The sequence below is a fragment of the Rousettus aegyptiacus genome, unplaced genomic scaffold (assembly GCF_014176215.1).
Source record: "Rousettus aegyptiacus isolate mRouAeg1 unplaced genomic scaffold, mRouAeg1.p scaffold_m13_p_15, whole genome shotgun sequence".
In the NCBI taxonomy this organism is placed as follows: Eukaryota; Metazoa; Chordata; class Mammalia; order Chiroptera; family Pteropodidae; genus Rousettus; species Rousettus aegyptiacus.
In genome coordinates, this window is record NW_023416290.1 from 19,430,903 (window position 1) to 19,443,120 (window position 12,218).

A 12,218-nucleotide genomic window follows, 5' to 3' on the forward strand; every position below is an offset into this window, starting at 1 on the left:
AGAATTTGTCACGCTTTTCAGCTATCCCTTTTTTCTTTTTTCTTCTGAATTATTTTCGGGCAAATCTCAGACATTATATACTTTTACCTTTATATACTGAGAGGTATCTTTAAAAATATGATATTTGTCTTAATGACATTGTTATCACCAAATCCAGCAAGGCTATCGGGATTAATTCCTTGGTATTATCTACTTAGTTCATATTCATTTTTTCCTGGTTGTGCATTTACTTTGTATCAAGATTCAAAGTCTACACATTACCTTTAGTTCTGTCTTTTAAGACTGTGTGTGTGTGTGTGTGTGTGTGTGTGTGTGTGTGTGTATGTGTATATACATATATAGAAATCTAAAACAATTTTTTCTTCTACCCATTTCTCCTTTTTTTCTTCATGACAATGACCTGTTGAGGAAACCAGGTTTTTTTCTTCTGTAAACTACAGTATTAATTGTTTCTTCCTCATGAGGTTATTTAACTTCACTTTCCCATTTTCTGTAAAACAGAAGCTAGTTCTGTAGGCTTGATAACCGAAGAGTTCAACTTTTTATTTGCGTAAACACTACATAAGTAGTGCTTTTTGCTTCACATTTCAGCACAGCAGGAGACACATAATGTCCTATTGCCTCTTCTTAGCATCCTGAAATTGAACAGTGGGTTTGAGTACTGATAGCCTGATTCCTCCATTGTAAAGTTCTCCATTGCCCTTTTATCTGATGTGCTCATCCACAGGTGATCTTAGCCTGAACTGGTTAGGATTTATTACGGATTATAAAATGGTTATTTCTAAAATTTTGTCATTCTTTTCACATTTATTCGTTATGTTTCTTTGATAAAGAAGCACTTTCTCCTATAAACTTGGGCGCTTGGTTACCATGTTGGTTTGGATAAGAAAGGCAGAGTAAATGTGTAATTCTTTCCTTTCAGTTAATAGTTATCAGAATGAGCAGTTGGTGGTACCCTAGTAACTGCCAATGAGAGATTTCGTTGCTCTTTTCGCAGTATTTGTGCTCTCTTTTTTTAAGCATCGGAATGGACTTGTGACTTTTTTAAGCATCAGAATGGACTTGGGGATTGGTTCTCTACAGTAATTTATTTTGATGGCTGAAGAAATTTTTCTGTCTTTGGCCACTGGAAGCTTGTTCATTTTAGCTCCTCTGTCCATCTGACTTAAAAATCTTTGGTAGCTTCTGTGTTTTTTGTACAATAAGATGACCCTGGCTTATCCTGTGCATTTCTTGACTCAAAACTGGAACCTGATATTTCTCTAGAAGTTCTTCTTTCTTTTTGGGGAGAGGGCAGTGGTACAGATCACTGGATTCATTGCTCCAGGATTATAGTGTTTATAAGCCTTCAAAGAATTATTACACTAGTTTTCACTTACAGACTTACAAGTATTTGGAAAAATTTTAAAAGGAAGCAAACTCTTATGAATCCTTTGAGGAAGAATATTATTTCACTTTTAAAACTTAGGAAGTTTATTTGTGTTCTGTTATTAAGCTAATTGAGCATAAAAAGCGTTCAGGTTATATAGAACACTCCAGTAACTGCGTATTATGCCACCTTCCTTACAGGAAATGGCTAGTGATGAGCTCAAAGAGATGCGGAAAAACTTGACCAAAGAAGCCATCAGAGAGCATCAGATGGCCAAGACAGGTGGAACCCAGACTGACTTATTCACATGTGGCAAATGTAAAAAGAAGAATTGTACTTATACACAGGTTTGTGGTTGTTTATATAGAGTCTTGTTTTCATATTAAGAATGCTTGCAATTCCTGTTTCAAAACAAGTAGTAAGATTAATTACTAGTATGCTTTGATATTTTTCAACAGATGTGATTTCTTAAGTGTAAGAATGCTTTCTTAAAATTAACAGATTCCAGTTAATTGAAAATAAGTTATATTTTTGATTTCATGGAAATTGTTACTGTGAAAGCTATATCAATTAAATGAAATTTATCAAATACTATAGAATTTAATAAAATGGCTGTGTTCTTTCTCTAAGAGATGATAAACAGTTGATTATTGGTTAGTATGTAAAAAGGTCATCATTCTTTTTATTTGGCAGGTTCTTATAATCTAAGGAAAGTTCTTTGCTCTCCCTCACACGGAGTGTGGATACTTTTAGTTTAACTAGTTTCCAGATATTTATTCCTTTTTTGCAATATATTGATGCCTTTTATATTCATACATGATGTGACTAATCTTCCTTTTTATTCTTGAACAGCTGAAAAGAGCTATGGTACAGTTATTTTCATTGTTTATATGTGAAAATGATGCTTTATCACTGTCATTAAGTTTATTTGCCAGACAGGATTTTGTGCTATGTCTATTATCTGTGAAATCAAAAATTTCCCCTGAAATAATAACTTATTGTTCTGTTTCAGGTTAATAGAGAGATTTAGAAAATTGAATTTTCTGCATGACAGAAAATTAAGCACTTAAAAAAATTACTAAACTCTGTATAAGTTGTAGAAAGGAACTTTTACTTAAAAAAAAAAATGGCAATATGTTCTCAAGGTTAAAATCCAAAAGGTAGAAAAGATTAGGAGCGGAAAGTTCCCCCTCCACTTTTGCTTGCAGCTGCCTGGCTCCCCTTTCCGGAGGTAAACCAGGAATACTAATTCATTTTGTGGCATTCTGCATATTTTATGTATATACGTGCAAACGTGAATATGTTTTGTTTTCCCATTTTTCTAAACACGTATTAGCACATTGAATAACCTTATGCATGTTTTTTATTTTTAAAGAAGCATAACCCTCCATTTTCAGGTATACTTTATTTAACCAATCTAAAGTCCTTTACCTTTTTGAAGTGTTTCGTCTAGTCATAGTTGTATACTTGATATTTTAGTATTTTATTTTGTAGAGGTATACTACTGATGGTCACTAAAATATATCATCATATGAAGTGGGCTCAGAAAATTCTGAGTTGATCGCTTTTTCTTTTAATCAGTAGAAGAATCTCAGCAATCAAATTTCTGTCCTAAAAATGCTGCATAGTAGAAAGTATAAGTATGAACAGAAAGGTACTTAAAAGTTAAATCTTTAAAACATACAAAATAGAGGTGACATACAGTATTTACATAATCAGATTATAAATAGCTTTGATAGAAAACTTTTTTTTAACAGAACTTAGTCTAGAGATGAAGTCAGTATGATTTTCTTAGAATCAAAAATTCTGTCTTTAGACAGAAAACTTCCAAATTTGTTGGCAAAACAACAGATATAAAAGAGTTAAGTGTCACTCTTAAGTTGGCATGTGCCCCCACCAAGAGATCAAAATTTTTCCCAGAGAGCAAAGGATTCCTCACAGTTAGGACCCTAAATAGCAATATTAAGTATATGCTGCTCTTTTGAGAATGGCTCTTTATCTTTCTTTGGGCTTTTCAGTTAAAAGTCATGTTAATAGTTTACAGGTATCATGAAGCTTCAGATCTTTGAAGTGTTGATATTATCTAATATTAAAATTAAATATTCATTATTCAAAATGCAGAATTTTTAGTGTTTAGTTTCTTGCCTTCACCTCTCTTCCTCTTCTCCCCCATAACTTAAACGTCAGGATAACTTTTAACTTTAATAATGCTTTGTTGAATTCATTCAGGAGCGTATAGTTTAAAGAAATAACTTTTTTGTTTTTGAGACTTTTGGTTCCCGTAATTCTCTCCAGTGGAGAACTTCAGAAGTCTATAATTTTGTGTAAAGTTTCAAAAAGTCATCTTAGCTTATTTATTTTTGCTGAGTTCTCATTGTTTTTAAATTTTTAGTTGTAAAATATGTACAACAAAATTTACTGTCTTTACCACTTATAAGTATACAGTTCAGTAATACATTTATTATGTTTTGTCATTCTCCAGAACTCTTTTCCTCTCACAAAACTGAACCTCTGTACCCATTAAACAACAACTCCTCATCCCTCCTCTCTCCCCGTCTCCTGGCAACCACCAGTCTCTGAATTTGTCTATTCTAAGTAGTCAAATGCATGAATGGAGTTACACAGTACTTGTATTTTGGTGGTTGGCTTATTTTATGTAGCATAACGTTTATAGAGGTTCATCTATGTTATAGCATGTGTCAGACTTTCCTTTTTAAGGCTGAATAATAATCCATTGTATGTATAATACCACATTTTGTTTATCCACTCATCTGTTGATGGACATGGGGTTATCTCCACCTTTTTTGGGCTGTTGTGACTAGTACTGCTATGAACTTGAGTGTACAAATATTTTTGACACCTTATTTTCAGTTCTTGTGGGTACATACTCAGAAGTGACATTGTTGGATCATATGATCATAGTAGCTTTTTTAAAGCACCTACCTACTTTTAGAAAATTGGGAAAATACGGACAAGAAATTGAAATTGAAATTAATAATTACATATTAATCTGCCATCCAGAAAGAACAATGATCGATATTTTGCTGCATGCAATATTTTTGTGGATTTTTCTGAATCTAATTGAAGCTAAAGACTGTATTTTCACTTAGCTACTATAATGTAAGCATTTTTCTCTTAACTGTGTTTTAACAAAACCTTTGTATACATCATAATTCCTGTATGATATTCCATCAGGTTGAATATACTCTAACTTAGTTCATTATTTCCCTGTTGGTAGTTTCCAGCGTTTGTGCTGTTATAAAGTTATACTATTCAAACATTCTTATATAGAGATTTTTCACCCCCAAATTTATTGAGGAAAAATTGGCAAATATAATTGAATATATTTAAAGTGTACAGTGTGATTTGATACACAGATATATTGTGAAATGATTACAGAATCAAGATAATTAACACATCAGTCACCTCACATAGTTCACTCTTTTGTGTATGTGAGAATGCTTAAGGTCTCCTCCAGCTATAGTCACCATGCTGTACACTAGATCCTCAGAACTTCTTATAACTGAAAGTTCATGCCCTTTGATTAATATCTCCCCATTCCCTTTCCCTCAGCCCCTGGCAACCACATTCTATTCTCCATGTCTATGAAATAAGATTTTTTAAAAAGATTCCACATGTAAGTGATACTGTAAGATATTTATCTTTGGCGTATTTCACTTAGCATAATGCCCTCCAGGTTCATCTGTGTTGTCTCGAATGGCAGAATTTCCTTTTTTTTTATGGCTGAATAATATATTTCATTGTGCATATATGCCACTTCATTCATTCCTTGAAGGACGTTTGAGTTGTTTCTATATCTTGGCTCTTGTGAATAATACTGCAGTAAAGATATCTTTCTGAGATATGGATTTCAGTTCCTTTGGATGTATACCCAAGAGTAGGATTGCTGCATCATATAGTAGTTCATTTTTAATTTTTTGAGGAACCTCCATACTCTTTTTCATAATGGCTGTACCAATTTACATTCTTACTAACTATGTACAGGGTTCTCTTTTCTCCACATTCTCACCAACATTTGTTATCTCTTGTCTTTGATAATAGCCATTCTAATAGATTGTATTTAACTGTGATTTTCATTTACATTTCCCTGATGATTAGTGATGTTGAGCAGTTCACAGATCTTTGTGTTCCTAATTACCATCTTAGATCACATATCAAGTTCCTAGGTCACAGAGAATGGATATTTAAGGCTCTTACCTCCTTGCTGTCTTACTTTCAGTAAGGGTATGGCAGTTTTTGTCAGAATGAAATATCCTTAATTTTTATGTCTTTGCTAATGTGTAAGAAAATCGATGTATCTTTTAATTAACATTTCTGTGCTTCTTAGTGATGAATTTTTTTCATATTTGTTAGCTATATATAAAAAGTATAGTATGTAACAGATGATTATCCTGTTTATCTGGGATAAATTAAACATGAAAAAAGGACAAATAAAGAAGGACTTAGAAAAATGAAATTTAGAAATGTGCGTTCTTTTCATTATTTAGCTTATTTGAACTTGTTTCAGGCTCTTACACATTTTATTGTGGTGCCATTGTGGTTATTATATATTTTCATGTGGAATGCTCTTATTTAGGTTGGACTTTTTATGGTATTATAGAAAGTAATATTTTTCACTTGCTTTTGCTGCAGGTACAAACTCGAAGTGCTGATGAACCGATGACAACATTCGTTGTCTGTAATGAATGTGGAAATCGATGGAAGGTATGGTGCCTTCTTGGATTCACATTTTACTCACTTATAGTGGAATGATTTCCTCAGGTCTTTTCATAAGCCTATTTAGATACCTAAATATATATACACGTGCTCACACTGGTCAGTACAGTGGGAGTCCATTACTAAGCATTTGTAATGGAATATATTACTTTGTACTCTGTTAGAAACAGTGTTAACTCTCCTACATCCATATTGTTTTGGTGCAGGAATGATAGGATTGAACCTTAAATGTGCGGTTAGTGCATAACAGCTCTATATGTACTATAGTCAGTTGTTTTGACTCTTGTGCTTCCAGAAATTCTGTGCATATACATGACTTCTTTTCATAGGTCTAGATTCTGGAAAAGTTACTCTACTTTACTGAAATCCAGACCATTGGTTTTAGTGTTTATTTTAGGAATCGCAGATGAGCACAGTCTTGGTTTGGTCGGCTTTGCACCAAGCCTTCGTATTGCCTCTGTATGCTGTAGCCCCACATAGGCAAGTTCATGTTATGTAAATGATTCATTCTTGAGCGACTTTTTTGAGCCACAGAAATATAATTTAAGGTTGGGAGGAGACTTAGACATCAGTCCTAAGACCATTTTTACTATTAATAGATATGGGGATGTTAAGAGTGTGGGCTTGTGGAGGCTCACACAGGAATATAGTCTTTGGAGCCAGATAGATTTTGATCTCCTTTGCTACTTATCCTTACTGAACTGTAATTTTTTTCATGTATTAAACGTAAATACCTACATTACAGGTTGTGGTGAGGTGTAAAGATAATATATTTGAAGTGCCTGATAATTGTTGGTGTTCCAAAAATGCTGGCTATTTTTATTAGTTTTTGTTAAGTTCATACAAGATTTTTTTTTTTTTAAGTTAAACTTACACAGACTTTTTAGTCTAATGTTTATTTGGAATTATTCACATAGTCTAAAGCATTTTCTGAAAATCAGACGTGAATTAAAAGCCAGACACTGGGGGAATGTCCTCCACAAATATGGTTTGGGACTTTTGGCCCTAGACGCTATTTTAGAGGTTGAGGCCAGTATGCATTTTATTACATACAAAGATTCAGTTACAAGCTGGGAAGATGTCTGGTATTGGAGAGTTCATGATTTGAATCTGTGTCTCCTATTCTGAGGTAGCAAAAGTTTTTGCATTGGACCAAGAGAGGAACATTTACATTTATTTTTTCAATCCTGTTGAATGAACCTGGATTTTCCAAATAACTCTCTTAGATTTGTTTTACATGATGGATTATTATTATTATTATCATTATTATTATTATTAGTGGGCACATTGAGTTTGTTTAGAATACAGGCAGTTTGCAGTATAAGTACTTACTGGATTTAAGAAAGTTCAGTTTAATGTGGAAAGCTAATGCCTAAGGGGCTTACTTTAGAAGTTCAAATTTGGAATTAATTTTTTAAATCTGAAAACATTAATAAGGGAGGTTCTTTTATTTAAATTTTTTAAAATTAAATTTATGGGAGTAACATTGGTTAATAACATAAATTTCGGGTGTATAGTTCTATAATACATCATCTATACTGCATTGTGTGCTTATCATCCAAAGTCTAGTCTCCTTCCGTCACCACGTATTTGATCCCCTTTACCCTCTTCATCCTCCCCCTACCCTTCTTCCCCGCTGGAAATCACCATACTGTTGTCTGTATCTAGAAGAGAAGTTTTTAATTTAAAAAATTGTATATTGTTTCTTTAGTTATATATTTCTACTCATTCTAAGTTTGAAAAGTCAAACACTTAAGATAGGTGATTATTCGTATCCGAAAAATACATCTTTTTCAAAAATGCTTCTTTAGCACTATAAAATATATGCTGTGTTAAATGGGGAAAGGGTACACCCTGTTGTCTATATTTAAAGGTCTCACAAAATATTTCTTCTTTCTTGACAGTTCTGTTGAATTTGAAGAATTGGCAAAATGTCTGGACCATTAAGAAAATGGATTTTGTAATTAGCTTTAAAACTAGGCCAAGGAACTAGGTTTTCTGCAAGTCAGGTTTTTAAAGTGACATACACCCCTTGGTTAGTCTTTGTTTTTGACATAGCATCCTTCCTTAAATGCCTTCTGTAGTTTCAGATCTGTAGGGAGACTACATAATAATTGTATGGCATCTGTTTCAAACATTTCTTTTTCATTTTTATAGGTAATTGATATTAAACTTTTATCAATTAAACTTTTGGCAATTTATTTTTACCTTTTTTCCTTCTTAAAGGGGAATGTATCTTAACTTTTTTACAGTCTGAAACATACACAGTAGAAATGTTATTTTCAGTTAACACATAAATGAAAATTACATTTTTTTCCATATCGGCATGTACCTGCAAATGTTAACAGAGAAGAGAGGTAATATAATTTTAATTTTGTCAAATGTGGTGTGTATTCAAATAATACTTGAGCAGCTCATCTAAATTGTACATAATATTTGAAGTAGCATATGAAATTGGTTTTAATTATTATATTCACAAGTCTGGGATAATTAGATATTTTTTTCATTTGTAGCTAACCGTGACCACCATTTCTTGTAATTTCTTGTACATGTTTATTACTTGTTCCTAATAGATTTTACTTTTGGAAACATGACTTGACTTTGTTGAAATCAGTTTGGGTTTGTTGTTTGTTTACCTGTTTGACTTCGTAGTGGATTTTAGTTTTGCAGAACACTGTTTAGGTTAGTAGGCTTTTCATAAATCCCAGCACAGGCAGAGAATGAAAGCTCCTGGCAATTTTCTTCCCCTCATAGGAAGAGATACTGGGAAGAAAACATTAGCATTTTAGTATAGTGTAGTTATCATAACTAATTCATGACTTGATTTTGATTTGGAAATCTATACTGACCAAGGATCAAGTTTAAGGATTATATAAATTCTTTCCATATGGCGGTTGATAGAAAATATTTTTGTCCTAAGTCTAATTGGCTGACTTTTTCTGTTACACAATGAATGAGGTTGTTGAACAAACTGAATATATGGACTATAATGCAATTTGTTTTATAGTACAGATCGTACAATTAAGTTTTACTTTTTGTTTAAGTGTGTATCATTTGTTCTGTTAGGAGTAAGAAAAAATGACTTTCACTTAGGTTCCTGAGGGCACACTTGCTCTTCTACATCTTAAAGGCCACCGTTACAAAGTTCACATTTTATCATGTTACGTCTGTATTCTGTCAGATACCTATAGAGAGACCTCGGTACATGCTTTGCACTCCCCTTTGTCCCATATTCTCATTTCTTATTGGAAATCAACTTGACGTAATACAGGGACAACATTGAAAGGTCCATGTTAAGACCCCACTTATAAGAATTAGCCAATTAGTATCATTCCACCTCTGCTTTGTCAGTTCACAGATTAATATTTTGTTTTATCATTTGAAAAATACATTTTATCATTTGAAAAGTACATTTTTGAAAGAATGAGTTTTAAGAAGAATAAAATTAAAACTGTCCCACTTTTAAATTTAGTGATCCATTTTAAAATTTGTAATTCAATAAAGTTTCTTGTTATTAAATTGTATCACATTTTGTCATTTTATTTAGACATTGAAGCTTGCTTTACCTGTTGTTTAAAAAGTTCTCTCCCAACTACTAAGGTGTTCTTAAAGTAGTTTTAATTAAGCGAAGCCTGCTGGTTTTAGTTAAAAACTAGTATTTAGCAGTAATATAGCATGTTTCTCTTTTTCTGGACCCCTGGTGAGGGATGCAGGTGTGAGGAGAGTGTGTGAGCACATCCCATGTGTGTACTTAAAAGTACTGTGAGAGATCAGTGAGTCTTACTATTGAAAAATAGTACCCAGTTATAAAGTAACTGGAAGCAAATGTTATCAAGGGTAATAGTTGATAATATTTATTCCCAGGACAAAGTAACTGTGTTAAATGAACATATAGAGGAATTTAGTCAAATATAGTGACAATTAATGAATAACCACCCTGGGAAAACAGACATTAACCACCTGAGTTTTCTTACTCACCTGAGCAGTGATGAGCATTGGTTTATAAGTTTTGTTAAACCATGGCAAAAGTTCTAAAGTATTTGAAGGTATATACAATTTGTAAGGTATATACAGATTTCAATGTTCCAAACAGTTGTAATATATTAACAAGACAGAAAAAGACATAACAGATTATATTCTGAGTTTTTATAGGTACATAATAATTATCCTTATAGGCCTAAGTGTAATTTTTGGATTTGAATTAAATTTCTCAAAAACTAGTTATGATTTGTGATTTAAAGAGTTTTAGTCAACAATTATCCTCCCTCCCACCAACACACACATTTAGCTGTAGAAAATGAGCCATTCAAGAATATCCCACTGGGAAATGTAATATGAATAATCACTGACATAAAATCCACTTATTTCTCTGTTTTAAAAAAGAAAAGAAACTACCAGCATTGAAGATGCTATTTCACAGTAAATGGAACAGTTACTGACAAGTTCCTAGGTGGTAACAAGAATTGTGTTGAAGGAAAGCTCGAGTAAATGAAGTCAGTCAAAAGTAATAGAGAAGTATATTGGGGAAGGAAATGTCATCACGTGGCTGTGTTAGGTAACCGTAGCTGTAATTTAGTAAAGATGGAGTTGGTAATTTTTTATGGGAAACTTGTTCACTGCTGTACCTTTAGTATCTAGAGGAATGCTTGTCACATAGTAGGTACTTATGAAATAGTTTATCTTAGTTATGTTTGTATCAGTGCATCACATTTCTTGACTGTATAGAAGCTGAGATGTAAAATGATGAAATGTTGCTCAGATTGAGGACCCTCGGCGGTAGTATAGATAACTACTGGTTGACAGTGTTTTAGACTCCAGCTTTAAAGGAAGAAATGTAATGAGCTAGAGTCTTGAGCGATCTCTTTTGGTACTTTAAATCTGCAAAGTGATAAAACAGTTTTATTATTAATTTTAAAATGTTTTTTTTTTTTTTTTTCAAATCAACCAGTGTACTCTTATCCAATAGTTCTTGTTTGGCCAACTGGTGAATAGAAAATGAAAGCACTGATGACTACCTCAAATGACTTACCTTGTTATGGTTCTCCCTGGGTGCTATATAAAGACAGCTAAGTATATTTTTTCTCTAATGGCCATGACTGCAAAGAAAGTAACAACGTTTCATATGTAATATGCCATGTAGTCTAGAGAAATTAGGCCAAGTGTTTCCATAATTGGGTTACTAACTGCTTTGAAATAAAGGGATATGTTTTACCCTTAAATGTTTACAATGTATAAAGTTATTTTTGTAATTCATGTGAAAGCATAGCTGATATTTAAAAAAAAACAAAAAACAAAACGAGCACTGGAATGGAATGGCATAGCTATACATTTCATCCTTTTGGCTCTGGTTCCCAAAACATCTTTTCTGATTCATTTAGGACACACCTCACTTCCTCATGACCCTGGTGGCCTTGCCATTCTCAGTGTCCCACGCCACCCCATGCTCTTTCTCTGGGATTACTATATGAAAAACGGGAGCTCTCGGTACCATTTTGCCTACAATATGCAGAGACCCTTTGTGCGTGATGAAGCCTAGGGCAGTTGAAATGGAGGGAAGGTTTTGATAACCTTGAACTACTGGATTCAGCCTTGTGGAAACTAGAACTACCCTGGATTTCCTGTTTATGAAATCCAATCAATTTCTTTGTGTTTAAGCTAGGTTGAGGTACCTTTCTATAACAAGCAACTGAAAAAAATATTTTTTTAATCCTAAATTATTTTGGATGAATATTTGAATTAAATAAGTGTATAATAATTTTACATAAAAATACTGATCCCAGAACATCAAAACCTATAAGAGCAACCTGAGATTCCCAGTTTATTGCAGAAGTGTAAGTAATCTAGAAGAAGCATTAGAGTCACAGGTCAACATCAGGCTGATTTACCTCAGGATTATTTCACTGATCCATCCAACCCCCTGCCCCTTAACTGCAGTCCTTATCCTCTTTTTAAATTCATCAGAACATGTCCATAGGCCTAATGGTTTGCTATATGTACCTATTGTGAAATGATTGCCTCAATTAGTTAACAGCCATCACCACACATAGTTCCAAGTTTTTTTTTCTTGTAATGGCAACTTTTAAGATCTCTTTTAGCAACTTTCAAATATACA

General features: G+C 33.0%; 1 protein-coding gene across 1 annotated transcript in view; it reads left to right on the top strand.

Moving 5' to 3' along the window:
- TCEA1 (transcription elongation factor A1) overlaps positions 1 to 8,719 on the top strand; it is a 35,119-nt gene extending 26,400 nt beyond the window's left edge. Inside the window, exons 8-10 of the mRNA XM_016126199.2 lie at positions 1,570 to 1,716; positions 6,023 to 6,094; positions 8,011 to 8,719. Coding sequence (XP_015981685.1) covers positions 1,570 to 1,716; positions 6,023 to 6,094; positions 8,011 to 8,019 — 228 coding nt within the window. The 3' untranslated portion in view covers positions 8,020 to 8,719. The remainder of the gene's footprint in view (positions 1 to 1,569; positions 1,717 to 6,022; positions 6,095 to 8,010) is intronic.
- The last annotated feature ends 3,499 nt before the right edge of the window (positions 8,720 to 12,218 follow it).